This window comes from Amphibalanus amphitrite, unplaced genomic scaffold (assembly GCF_019059575.1).
Source record: "Amphibalanus amphitrite isolate SeventyFive unplaced genomic scaffold, NRLGWU_Aamphi_draft 000001F_arrow, whole genome shotgun sequence".
NCBI lineage: Eukaryota > Metazoa > Arthropoda > Thecostraca > Balanomorpha > Balanidae > Amphibalanus > Amphibalanus amphitrite.
This window is the reverse complement of record NW_024881499.1, coordinates 1,957,385-1,971,196: the sequence shown is the minus strand read 5'-3', so window position 1 is coordinate 1,971,196 and position 13,812 is coordinate 1,957,385. Positions and strand designations below refer to the sequence as shown.

The 13,812-nt window shown below is 50.6% G+C and overlaps 3 protein-coding genes across 8 annotated transcripts in view; 1 reads left to right on the top strand and 2 right to left on the bottom strand.

Moving 5' to 3' along the window:
- Nucleotides 1–9,549, bottom strand: part of LOC122387793 (transmembrane protein 198-like) — a 97,143-nt gene extending 87,594 nt beyond the window's left edge. Inside the window, exon 1 of one of the 2 annotated variants that reach the window (XM_043378307.1) lies at nucleotides 9,281–9,549. The gene's annotated coding sequence lies outside the window, so the exon portion shown is untranslated. The remainder of the gene's footprint in view (nucleotides 1–9,280) is intronic. The other variant, XM_043378484.1, reaches the window with a different exon arrangement.
- A 100-nt stretch (nucleotides 9,550–9,649) lies between these two features.
- The window catches only part of LOC122388103 (pigment-dispersing hormone type 1-like), a 90,569-nt gene continuing 86,406 nt past the window's right edge, over nucleotides 9,650–13,812 (top strand). For both annotated transcript variants that reach the window (XM_043379015.1, XM_043378930.1), the window contains exons 1-2: nucleotides 9,650–9,801; nucleotides 11,455–11,516. The gene's annotated coding sequence lies outside the window, so the exon portion shown is untranslated. The remainder of the gene's footprint in view (nucleotides 9,802–11,454; nucleotides 11,517–13,812) is intronic.
- Nucleotides 12,410–13,812, bottom strand: part of LOC122387517 (probable chitinase 10) — a 39,247-nt gene continuing 37,844 nt past the window's right edge. For all 4 annotated transcript variants that reach the window (XM_043377824.1, XM_043378066.1, XM_043377985.1 and 1 more), the window contains 2 exons: nucleotides 13,478–13,603; nucleotides 12,410–13,211 (listed from right to left, as the gene is read on the bottom strand). In XM_043377824.1, the coding sequence (XP_043233759.1) occupies nucleotides 13,047–13,211; nucleotides 13,478–13,603 (291 nt within the window). In that variant the 3' untranslated portion in view covers nucleotides 12,410–13,046. The remainder of the gene's footprint in view (nucleotides 13,212–13,477; nucleotides 13,604–13,812) is intronic.

Sequence of the window (13,812 nt, the reverse complement as noted above, 5' to 3'; positions counted from 1 at the left end):
TCTTTTTGGCCTTTACCGCTAAGCTCTATCTCCAACAGGAACGAAATGGCGCGGGGGGGGGGGGTGGCAACAGTCGGGCATCAATCACAGCTGGTCCCACAGCTGTCTATCAGTCACAGCTGGTCCCACAGTCACAGCTGGCCTCCACAGTCACAGCTGGCCTCCACAGCCGCCCATCAGTCACAGCCGGCCTCCACAGCCGGCATCCACAGTTACAGTATCCACAGTCGGCCTCCACAGCTGCAGTCTCCACAGCCGGCCTCCACAGTTATAGTATCCACAGTCGGCCTCCAAAGTTACAGTCTCCATAGCCGGCCTCCAAAGTTACAGTCTCCACAGCCGGTCTCGGCAGTTACAGTCTCCACAGCCGGCTTCCACAGTTACAGTCTCCACAGCCGGCTTCCACAGTTACAGTCTCCACAGCCGGCTTCCACAGTTACAGTCTCCACAGCCGGCCTCCCACAGTCGCACAGCCCCGGGGTTCGTCAAACAGCCCCAGGGTCCTTTTCAGGGCACGCCAGTAAGCGCTAGATCGCTACTAGCGCTCAGCAGCACTATTGGCACTTTCAATTTCCATGGAAACGTCATCAAATTCGGACGTTCTGATATAAGTTGAGGTCATAATTCTAGCAGTTTACGTTGACGCTATTGGAGAGCTAATGAAAAGTCATGATTGTGTCCCAACTCCCAACTCCAAAGTCGCATGACATCATAAGCAAGATGGCCACATTCTATGACGTCAGCTCGCGAACGCGGCAGTGACCGCTCGCGACGCCCCATGAAATAGGGCCCCGGGTCCGCCCCACAGCTCTCCTCCCCACTAGCCGGTCCTGCGATCGGTGACCGGTGACCTCTCGACCTTGCCCGCGCGCCGCCGCGCCGCGCTGATCGGCTGAATGAGAACAAGCGGTACGAATGGGCCGCCCCACGTGTCGGTTCTGACGCGACGGCGGAGCGGCGGTCGTTCGGAGACCGCTCTGTATGCGGCGAGGTGCCGAGACGACGCTCAAAGAGCGCCGTCCGAGCCGAGGTGTTATTGAGGGTCGTTGGGAGTTTGTGGCCGTCTGGAATTTTGACTGGGAGAGCTGGGAAGTTGGACTGGTATGAAATTTATGTCAAGGGCCAGTGAGGTCATCAGGTCTCACCAGCTCTAGGTGTGCCTTGGGTCTTGGATCTGGTGTGAACCGATGGGTAACTAGTTATTTGGCTTCGCGTTTACTCGTTAGTCGAATAGCTCACATTTAAAGGTTAATTGGTTATGCATCACGTCATGTCACATGATTAGAAATGTTTTTTGATATAAAAGCGAATTCGAGAACCACTTTCAAAAATTACATCAATAATGTGACATGCCATCGTGTCAGGTGCACGTATGTAGGTACATGCGCCATCCGTCAACTGATACTAAAGAGTGAGAAAAACTGCTTACCAATATATTCAAACTTCACATTTTTGTCACGTAATTTCAAACCACTCTTCGGTACAAATTTAAGTACATTTGAATGATGGCGTCGGCTGCAACGCTCACATTTCATCTTTATTCGACTGCAGAAGATACCGTTTGGTATTCAGAGCACGCCAAAACTAGAGTGGGGTGCGCTCGTTCAAGAGAGAAATGATGAATGTGACGCCAGGCTTATCGCTAATGCCTCTTGAAACGCGGCGACAGAACGATAACGCGTGCGGCATACGAGAGGGAATAAGAAAAGAGCTCCAAAGCAACTGTATTTCATATTTTAACAGCATATCTAAAACTTAAAAAAAAGTGGCGACTCTCCAGAAAATGTGTTTCTCTGTTTCTATATTTATCATTAGAAATAGGAGTAAAGCTGAAAAATTATTGACAACCCCAATTCCAAATTATTTACTAATAACTACAATTCCTGCTGGGAACTTCCATTTGCCACCACGACTTGGTCCACACCCATGCATATTAAATCACACGTGATCCCCTCAGAATACAGTTCGCAGCAGCAATCATCCACCGCGCTTCCCATTTACCATGCCTGCCAGCCCACCCCTGCGTTATTCCGACGCAATTTCACGGCACCCACTGCGTCGCACCGACCGACCACAAATGCGGCTCTGAATTGAATGACGCACTCTGCAGATCAGTGAGAGGGGCGGGATGTGTCAGCGTACAGCGCTGTGTCGAATTATGGCGGCTGTGAGTAACACTCAGGGGGAGGCACTCGCCTTGGCCGTATATGGGCCAGAATGTCTAACGATTTCCGCCATGTTGTGTATACCAAAGTCTTGAAAAGTTGATCACTGCAATCAAACTGCAAGCATGAAGCAGCAGCACTTTTGAGTAGTGTACCTCTCACTAAACTGCACCTCTGCTACCGTACATGCAATTTATATGTCTGGTATACACAACATGGCGGAAATCGATAGACAAAAACAAGTCACCAATGCTCCTTCCAGTATATATTAGAGTTCAGTGGTAACACTTGGTGATAGCAGTAACAGTAAACTATATTGCGCTCGTATGGCCATATACGCTCATCAGCTCACAAATTTGCCACACTCTCGCCAGTGGAAAAGCCAGGAGGAAGGAAGTGTCTACGAGTGTCGAGGCATTTGTGAGTTGTGACAGAGATCTCCATGGGATATAAGTGAGTGATGCCTGTTGCATTGCACAGAAGCAGGGCAAAAATGCAAATTTACAAGGCAATACGCATATTTTGATGTTATGACGAATAAATATGCATGCCACACTAGCCATACCTAGTGTGGCGTAGCTAAACCTCACAAAGGCCATGGGCTCCACCACCGTCTAATATTCCGTAATGAAGCATATTCACATGGGCCGGCACTGTTGGCCACGTCAGCGTGTAACACCGCGAGGGAGAGGGAGAGGGAGAGGGGACACACGCCAGCTGCTCCGGCCAGCCGTGACGCCGTCACGTGACACGCGTGACGCGCCGTGACGGTCGGCGCTGTAGGGGAGCCGAGCCTGGCGGACCAATTAAGCGCTCCCCTGGTCTGCCGGCCGGTACAACCCACAGTGTCGGTGTCGGTACGGAGCACAGCAGCTGCCGTCACCGACACACAGTTGGTACCCAGCTCAACGAGAGGCAATCAGAGATATCGACCGTCAACAGAAAACGTGTCCATATTCAATACTCAGCACGCTGTTCACCAAATGGGAATGCATTCTGGGAGACTGCGTGACATCGGCCTCTTCCCCAGCACCTAATGCTTCCAACTACTAAACTTTTTGGAAAGGTTGTCCACAGTTGTTGTATTATAGCAACAATATTGTCTTCTGGGAAGACAATATTTGAAGATATTCTGGGAAGGTGCTCGTAGGTGCTCTCCTCGCACGCCACACCGTCTCTCCGCTGGGTGACGCCGACGGGTAAAAGCTCGCCTACCCCCGTAAATAAAGCTGGCGCCTCTCTGCTGTGTGGAACCTCAGCGGTCCGCCCACCGCCGTATGAGAGGAGTCAATATCAGCGCCAATGAGGGGCGCGCGGGTCGTGAAAAATTCATGGCGAACGCGCGCGCTCAGTCGGAGGAGAAATGGCACGGCGTTGGTATCGCTCCTCGGCTTCTATAAATTGCAGTTACTCTCATTTTGGACGACCAATAGGAATTATATTTTAAAGAAGTTTATAATCAAAACTGATAAAGAAAACATGTGATTCATGCTCTTCATGCTTGTTTATTAGTGGGACGTGGGCTCCATTTTCAGATGGATGCACTTCGAACCCGTGCTGGTAGAATTCGGAGCCGGTGGCTTGGTTATCCCTTCCGCCCTTAGCTCCGGACATTTCCATGCGAACGGCGGTCATCCCGAGGGACACCATCGGCCCGGTACGACCAATTACTGTTCGGAAACTGGCGGTCTGATGGCGCGGCGATCGGCTCTCCCTCTGTCCTGCCGAGGAAATGGGCCGTGGGACGGCTGTCCCCGGTCTCTGGAGACACCGTCACGCGTCTTCGGTCCTCCCCGCCCCGCGGTAGGTCACAGAGGAGAAAGCCGGCCCAAGGTCCGCGCTCTGCTCCCACAGGGAGCGCATTGTTTGTGGCTAGTGGCTACACATTCAGAGCCGTGTTCTGAATGCCAGGATGTCGGAATCAATGCTGCTTGTGTCATCGCCTCTTCACAGCATAGGATGGCGCACATTCCGTTTGGTCGCTGCTGCTCGGCGCTCTTCTGTCAAATCCAACAAGTTTCTCCGTTTCAGGAACCGCCGCACGTCGTTTCAAATCGTCGCGGTCGTCGGAAATGTGGGCAGGTCGACGCGGCCGACGGAGACTCACTCAAAGTGATTGGTCCGGCAGGAGAGTCCAGATGGCCCGCTCAGAGACCCAGTTTGTCATTGTGATGGCACCGGTCGACCGCGGGGAGGGACACCAGTCAGTATAGTTCGGCCATCCTCAGCTCTTAGCATATTAGCTGAAAGCTTGAAGAAACGCTGACGAAAGACGGTGCCGCGAAGGTAATAAAGGGGCATCATGATTTGTAAGTATTGGGAATCATGATTTGTAAGTATTGAACATTGCTTGAAACGCGGCGCGACGAAGACGTACCGATTCGTCAAAACGACTCAATGGACACCATTTTCCCTGTTGCAAGGGCCTTGACTAGTTCGCGTTCCATGTTTATTTTCATTTGTTGCGGTGTATCATCAATGACTGATCAATTAATTGAAACATATAAATAAAAATACTCTAAAAATACTCGAAGGTCGCCTCGCCTTTCAGTCTGTTCCCATCCCCATCCAGCACTCCAAGCGGGCCAGGCCAAAGGGGCATGCTTACTTCTTAAAACTCGTTTAAAAAGATCCGTCTTAACCCTATTCCTGGCGGGCTCCGCCGGGACAAGAAACTGGCGGGGGGGGGGGCGATTCGGCCCCCCCCTGAGATCTCGAGAACGAAGCAAGATAGCGACAAGCGGTAAACGGCATCGGATACGCACGGCCAAGATCTACAATTTTTACTAAGGTCATTTTCAGGTCAGGTCAAAGATGACGTCACAGGGGTCGAAAAAGTCAAAATGGCGGCACTAGATATGGAGAGAGTTTTTCTCGAATAACTTTCGAATTAGTCAAGATAGGAACAAACTAAGGGCATCATCGTGATCCTCTCGTCAATCCGCATCGAATGATATATATGTTGACCTCGAAAGGTCAAGGTCAAAGGTTGACCTCAGGTCACGTGACCTCGAGGTCATCATGTATATCATTCGATGCGTCTTGACGAGCTGAACACAATGAGACCATCCACGCGTCTGTATCTTGTTCCTGTACGGAGTTATTGGCCAAAAACCTTTGGTGACCTTTGATGACGTCACATGACCTCACAGCTGCCCAACAGCAAAACAGACCTCAAGGTAGTGAAGGTTGATCGTATATGAAGTCATGTATGGTATATGGGGCCATTCCGACCCGTTTTAGTGGTAAAAACAGGGAGTTGATTTTTCCCCCATTGACTTATAATGGGGAGGTCGCGAAATTGACCTGACCTTAGGTCACCGATATCAAAATTCCGAGATATACAAATTGCACATACTGGTACCCTAACTAAACCCTGAGGAGAAGAAATTGATCGGTCAAAAACTCTAGCTCTGGCGTGATTGCAAACTTTTCTGAGGTAGCGTCACCAAACCGCCTCTGGTGACCTGACCTGAGGTCAGATCAACTCAAAATTTTCAGACATGTTGCGTAGAAGCCTTTTAGGAAAAGTCAGAAAATTTGAGCTTCCTAGCTCAACGCGTTTGGGAGATATAACCAAAAAACCTCAGCGGGGGGGCTCCTGAGGCCCCCCCCCCGCCAGGAATAGGGTTAACAGCCCGGAGCCAATGCAAAATCACAATTCGTTGCCGGACCTCATGAGTTTCAAATAAGCAGCCGTTATTCACATTACCACAGTACATATCCCATCAAAATTCAGGGCCGCTACAGGCCAATGAATTCAAACAGTCTCAGACATAGCACCTTGTCCAGCGCAGAACTAACTCAGGGTAGGTATGCTGAGATACCTGCGGCTCGTCCCTATGCCACGCGCAACACGCAACGGCCGTGTCGCTACCATGCAGTGGTATCTCCGACCGGCACTATCAATCGTGCTCGGTTTAGTGGCCCGGCCGAACCGACGGCGCCAGCTCGGCAGCCTGTTCCGCCGCCTCCGTCACTGGCTGCTAACCAGGGTTGTGCTCGACTAAAAAAAATTGCCGACTCGACTCATCATTCAACTTCAGAAAGCCCTGACTCAACTCTGACTCAAACAAGGAGCTGATTTTTCCCTTGACTCGACTCATGACTCAAGCGGCTCAATGAAAATATTAGTCGACTCAAACTTGACTCAAATTTTTGTTGAGTCAAGTGAGTTGACTCAAAATTGACTCAGATAAAAAAGTTGTTGAGCGGGGGGGGGGGGTGAAAAAAATCCGGCAGCAGGGCCAGGGCTAAGTTGTTAAGCGGGGGGGAATGAAAATACATTGCTTCTAGAAAGTTGAGTCAGTTGACTCATGTTCCTAAATTCCACAATGTCAACTCAATGTCAAAAGTTATTTTACAGACTCAACTCTGACTCAACTCAACGCCTTAATATTTTTGTCCGACTCAACTCTGACTCAACTCAACAGCTCAACATTTTATCCGACTCGACTCAAAACTGACTCATTTGAGTCAGAGTTGAGTCAAATTTCTGACTCGACTCATGAGTCAAGCACAACCCTGCTGCTAACCGAGATCGGAGCTGCCCAAGAGCTGCCGCCTTATCCGGCCGCCAGGCCCTACGGGCGTTGCCATGACGACACAATTGATTGCCTCCAGGCACGAAGCCTTCATGAAATTGAGAGCCGCTTCAATAAAGGCAGTTGCGCTCAAGGTTGCGCTGCACTGCGGGTTTCGGTAACCCAATACCCAAAGGGCGCCGGAAGGACGGAAATATTACTGCCGAACTGAGGAACTTCCGGGATATCACCGAGGCGAGCCATGTTTTGGAACCACAAAACTTCACAGATCACAAGAATAATGCCATGAATGATGAAAGCCAAACGTATGGAAACATTCATGTCAACAATTTACAAGATGCTAAATTTTGTCATTGACCAATTTTATTGCTCGTATGAAACATGACCAGTCGAATGGAAAAAAGGTGGCTATGCGGTATGCATGCAAGCCACCTTCCAACTATCCTTGTACCATTGTTCAGTAGGTAAATTATAAAGAAAACCGCAAAAGCAAATTGGGCTATTCCAGCAAGATCAGGATATTTATTCATCAGCAGTTTTTATTGTTCTGTTTTACACATTCACTTTGTTCGTAGCGTAAGACGGTCCTCCGTCGCTGTGCGAGACCTTACAGCGGTTTGGCTCATGATTGGTCTGAGCGGCCATATCAATGTGCGAGCTCAGTGGGCGGATCCAGCCATTTTCAAAAGGAGGGGCCAAAACCGGCCACTTTCCGAGCCCATTCAAAACTCCATACTGAGGCTTAGGGTGCACCGATTACCCACCCCACCTCGAAAAAAAAAAAACATGCTACATGGTAAGTTTAACCCGCGCCATGCTGGAGCGCGGGTTATTTCTGGCATTCCTGGTATTTCTGGCAAATTTGATCATACATCTTGTCTGCATATGTGTAAACTTCAGACCGAGGGCACTCAGGTCAGGTCGCCAGGTCACGTGAAGTGATCTCACCCCATAACAAGTTTTGATGTCTGCCATAGCTACACCGAGTGAAAGATCGCTTTGAAACTTTCAGCGATTGATAAGAGCAACCGTATGTACCAAATTTTCATCTCGAAATTCTGACATTGGTGACCTAAGGTCAGGTCAATTTTGCGACCTCTCCATTATAAGTATACGGAAGAAAATGAAAGGCGCCTCTTTTGGACGAACGCCATTCAAAATACTTTAAAACACCGAATTACAAGTAAACATGCCACGATGAACTGGAAAATGGCTCCCGTGACCCCTCTTAATGTCCCTTAGGTCATTTCACGTCACGAAAGGAATCTAACAGTTCTTCGCGAATAACTTTTCATAGAGGCATACTAGAGCGATGAAAACGCCTTAGGTGTATTCAGCTCGACAATAAGGATCGACTGAAGGCAGCATGACCTTTTCCGGTCAGGTCATGGCCTTAACCTGAGGTCGAATTTTCAGGTTGGCTTTTCGAGGTCAAATTATAGTTCATTCGATGTTTCTTGACGAGAGGAACACGATGCCGGTAAAAGTGGTGGACGGTAAAAACAGGGCGCTTGGGGCGATTTGATCAAGACTATTGAAATTCACTTGGATAGAGCACGTGACAAGTGGCGTGTGGAAGGAATAGGGAGGGAGAGAACTTCTTGATGGTCAATTGACTGTAGGTATGTACCCTACGGCGTCCTGTTTTCACCGTCCACCGTAAAAGTGACCTCGTGCAAAGTTTGAGTCAAAAGTTATTGCAGAAAAACTGTTTCCGCAAAAATCGTCTATTTTGCCAGTTTTTCCCCCTGCAGGTAAAACCGTTGTCCTTGGGTCAAATCTGAAAGAATTTTCCAGAAAGAGCGCAAATAGGGCTATAAAATACGTTTTTCCGGGGCACTGTAACTCTATTGGTTTCCGAGTTATGCGCCGGTTTGTTAAAACTTGTTGACTTTCAGCCTGAAAATTTGGCCTTCGATGACCTCTGGGGTCTAGTGATCTGACCTTTGACCTGACCAAAATATGACCAGATTAATTTCGTCATTATTTTGACACTCTTTCGAACGCTGCCTTTCCCGTGTTCAAACACCCCCCCCCCCCCCCCAGCATAGCGTGGAAATCCAGGAGCCCCAGCAGGTAGGTATCTTGGGTTGATATTCGCCCTGATGGAAAGGGCCGGGTGGGATCTGGCCATACTCCAGGTTTTTGCGTAACGTAAGTCAAGAAAACAACAACATGCAGCTCCGCGAAACTTAGCACAGCTGATTATATATTTTCCATCGGGCATAAGAATTAAGATTTTGACCCTAGGTCACCCAAGGGCAGGTCACCAGATCAAGTATAAGTAATCATGATTCATGCCTCTAAGAAATTTGCGATTCTGTCATTGCTACCGAAACGTCCACCTCCCGACTCAACGTGCTACGATAGGGCCACCACCCTATTTGTCACATGTTGCCGATCGCGTCCCAGAGCAAGAGGCGATTTTACAGGGGTGAAATCAGTTGCAGAAAGGGGGGCCAAATCCCATTTTGCCCCCCCCCCTAAACCTGATTTTGGCCCGGTTGCCCCCCCCCCCCCCCCTTGGATCCGCCAGTGGAGCTCACAAAACTAGGATGTTTAATAACTCACCTTTTTATGGCGTCTCAGCCCGCAAACTTCACTGACGCCTTCCGTGCTATGTGGGTATCACGCACAACCTGATGCTAATCGTACTACACAACCACAACACAACGACCGACGTTCACCAACAACGCCTCAGCCCGCGCGGGGGACTGGCGCGGGCGCGGGGAAGGCCTACGGCGCGAAGCGCGCCGGCTCCTGTCTCCTGAGAACAGCTGATCACCCCCGATCACCCCGTCCCCCCTCACCCCTCATCCCGCGCCTCGTGCTGGAGGGCCGGCAAGTGCCGCCACCTGTCCGTAGGACGCGGAATCACCCCAGTCGCCTAGCAACGCGTGATCCAAGGCCCTATATACCACGGTCATAGAATACTATATACGCGTGATCGTGGCGAGGGCGGCGGTTGTGTTGTGCGTGTGCTTGGGGGTGTTGGTGCTGGTGTTGACTGCTGGTGACTGGTGACGTGTGTTGCGTTGGGCTGTCGGCTGGAGTTGGGCTAGAGTTCGCGATGTGATCCCAAACGTCAAAGCGTGAGTACTTCATATTGGCGAATGTGCACGCACACTGGCGGATCTGGAAAGGCGGCATTGGTCTCTCCGGGGGGTATTCAAATTAAAAAAGTAATAGGTTTTCGGTTCCTTACGCATCGCTGTACAGTGCAAAGCAGACACTGCCTCATAAAAATTGTTTGGTTTTCGTTTTATCCTCGAAACACCGCAAATCTTTCATTATGTTGATTTTGGGCGCTTGCGCTGCGGGGGGGGGGGGATTTGCCCCAAATGGATCTGTCCCCCCCCAGATTGCCCCCCCCCCTCTGGATCTGTCAGTGAGCATGCACAAATGGGTGTTATTTGTTCCTGCAATGTAGAAGCCTGTAGTTTACCAGTGGAACAATGATATAAAAGTGGGGCGGCGATACGCATCCGCAACTGCATCCGCATCCGAAAGCGTGGGATGAACACATCTTTGTACATACACTTCCTAAATGCGCAAGCTGACCTTCAAAGGGCCCGTTCTATCATTGAATGCATTCTCTCTCTCTCTCTCTCTCTCTCTCTCTCTCTCTCTCTCTCTCTCTCTCTCTCTCTCTCTCTCTCTCTCTCTCTCTCTCTCTCTCTCTCTCTCTCTCTCTCTCTCTCTCTCTCTCTCTCTCTCTCTCTCTCTCTCTCTCTCTCTCTCTCTCTCTCTCTCTTTCACTCACTCACTCACTCACTCACTCACTCACTCACTCACTCACTCACTCACTCACTCACTCACTCACTCACTCACTCACTCACTCACTCACTCTAACTCTCACTCTCACTCTCTCGCCCCACACCAGTTGCTGGGGCCTCACACCTGCTTTTGATGCTCCCGCGCAGCCCGCAGGCTGCTGAGTTGAGGCCCTTCGCTGGCCTCTGAGAGCCCTTGTGACGGCCTCTGAGATCCTCGCGCTGCCGCTGCCGCTGCAAAGGCCTCACGCCGGTTTCCTTGGTCTGGGGGATTCCAAGCCGGCTCCTGAGGGCCCGCGCCGTCTGTTAGACCCCCCAGCCGGCTCTTTGAAGCCCCTGGTCCTGTGGCCCCTTCGGCGGCCCCTGAGGGTTCCACGACCGCCTCTGAAGGCCCTCACGGGGCTATTGACGGTCCCCATGCAGGCTTCTGGGGCCTGGTGACGGTTCTACATTGGTTCTTGAACCACTACGCCGGCTTCTCGTGACATCAAGACTCATAGGCCCCGTCGCTGGCATCTGGGGTCCGGCGACGGGGCCATATCCGGGTTCTGTAAGAAGCTGCTGCGCCACCATCAAAAATACTTTTCGCTGCCTCTGATTTAAAGTGGGTATGCTAGGTATCCGTAATACTTGATACGCATTCGCTCGAAACTTAAGTTGTTCACAGTTGCCGTCTGTAAAGTGTGATGAACCATGCGCAGTCCAGTGATCAAATAAACTTATAAATGAGGTGGCAGATAGCTTATTTTTACACGAACACAGAGTTATAGTGTTCAATCATCCTATCGTTGTTCTGGTTGCCATGAAAAAAATCCTGGTTAGGTTATATGCTATGTGATACAGATGACACATTTCCTTCCCACTAAGTTTGGGTACACCTACTGGCTACTATACCCAGAAGCCGAGCCAACGACGTGTCTTTGAATTACTGGTGACGAGTTTCAACTTCAAATATACTCTGTCTTCCCTCAGGTGACCCCGGTGACTCCTCGGCGAAGCATTCGCGCATTGTGGAAGACTACCATACGCCAAAGGTAGGTGTGAATATGTATTTGTTTTGTATTGACACTGACGGTACTGTCGACCTTAGTGTGATTACGGAGCGAGCGAAGTGAGCGGAGTCTTTCCTTAGATTAACGGAAATTTCTGAGTATGAGCGGCCGGCCGGCCGTGCGGACGCTTTTGCGAGGCTTATTCAGCAACCACTTGACCGATTTACATGCGGTAATTTTTGTAGGGTAGCTTCATTCCTTCTACCAAGTATTGGACTATTCCCGATGCATGTGGGTGACCCCTTATGCACGTGGCACGTGCAAAACGAAGAGGTGTCAGTTTTGTAATTGTTGCAATATCTCGGTAACTACTTGGCCGATTGCGCTGAAAGTTGGCATGTAGGTAGGCACCCACTAGGCACTGCATATCCATGTGCCAGAGTTGGGATGCTGCTGCACGTGCTCACGTGCAGGGGTCTTTTCCAGATCTCGAGAACGGCTGGACCGATGGCGCTCAAATTTGGTACACGGTTAGGGACCAGTTAGTAGGGTGCCGTGCACAAGTCAGTTGGGACCCATTTTGCACGTGCGCACGTGCAGGGTGCCGCTTCCAGATCTCGAGAACGGCTGGGCCGATTGTGCTCAAATTTGGCACATCACTAGAGACCGGTTAGTAGGGTGCCGTGCACAAGTCAGTTGGAGGTACCCCCTCGAAATTTTGCACGTGCAAGGCTCACCCTCTCGCTCGCTCCGTTACTCGCCCCAAAAGGCGCTATACTGGTTTTTATAGTGCAGATAACTGCTGCCTCAGCCTGCTTTCCTCATGCGAGTTTCGACTTTTTGTCGCCTTTTCATTTGGCTGCTTAATTGCTTTTTTAATTTTATGTGTAATGTTTTCTTTGGTGTCTGCCTCCATAAATGCATTCAAAAGAACATTGTTGTGGTCGTGATGCTTCCACGTTTATTCGACTCACTTCGCTGACATCATACACCATGTTTTTGTCATCATGTCGCATAAGGAACACAAACGTCTTGGTGAGACACACTTTCGAGGGCACTAGGGTGATATCTTCACTGCTACATGAGTTGTCGGGCGCAAGAGGTCCGAGACAGACAGCTGAATGTAATGATGCACATTGCCTAAGCCCTGCACTGTGATACAGAGAGAGGCGACTGGGTGGATGGCAGTGCCCGCTCAACCTTACAATGATCGGAGGACGGCGGCCCTGATCACCGACCGTTTTGTAACAAAGTGGCGCCATGGGGCCAGGCTGAAGAGCAGTGATTGTTCACAGGAAATAGTCTCACAGCGGTCGTTCATGATACAGTCAACACTCGTCTCAATCCCACATATCCCCAGTCCCCCTCCTGCTGTAATAATGCCACAGGTTCCACGTCACTTCACGTCGCATGACACATTGCGCGCTGAGTAAGTATGAATGCCTTTCGTTTCACTCCGCCCCTCGGCCGCCCCTCGCCCCGCGGGGTGCTCCGGCTGGCTCCTGCGACTCCGTCTGGGTCGTCAGGTCGCCGGCGGCCCCCCGAGGGCGCGTGGGGTCGCCAGAGCGGGTCTCAGACGTTGCAGGTGGGCTCCGGGCTGGAGTAGCCCCGCAGCACCCGGTTGATGGTGCGCAGCAGGGGGTGGGGCTCGCAGCCGCACGTGGTGCCGCGGAAATCGTCCAGGTCCAGAGCCCAGATCATACCGCCGCCCAAACCCATGTCCTTGATGTACTGAGACTGGGGAGAGCAGATGGGCGCGGTCAGGGAGGCTTATGATGGGCACGGGAAGTTGGGGAGGGCCGTCACACTTGATGGGTGAAAACTGGACTGTTTACTTGTCAGATGCCTCGCAAAGTGACATTCTTTGCAATTTGCATATTAACGTAATAAATGCACAGAACTCGGAACCCCTAAAGCGTTGCTTGCAAGCTAAACCATTTTAGACTCATTAATGATTACTAACCGATTTTACTGTGTTATCTAGCTTGTCGTGGTTTTCTTACCTTTTGTTTAACCATGGCTCTGTCGTCGTATGAGAACCATTCTTGTCCCTTGTAAGCATACGGTCCCATGCGGTTCTCTGGGTCCTTGACCACAGTGAAGCCATCGCTCTGCACCTTGTCGCAGATCTGCGGAAAGAAAAGACGCGTTAGTATGCCAAGATACCAATAGCGGGGAGGTTCAAGCAACGTCACCGGGAAGCCCGGGAAAGCTCGTTGATCTTTATCGTCCTCGGTCCTGAACGCATTGTTCTTGCTCGCCGGGACAGCGAATGCCTAATCGAATAACCAAGTGTCAGTGGCGTGCGTGCGTACGGATGTCGTTCGGGATTAGCGTT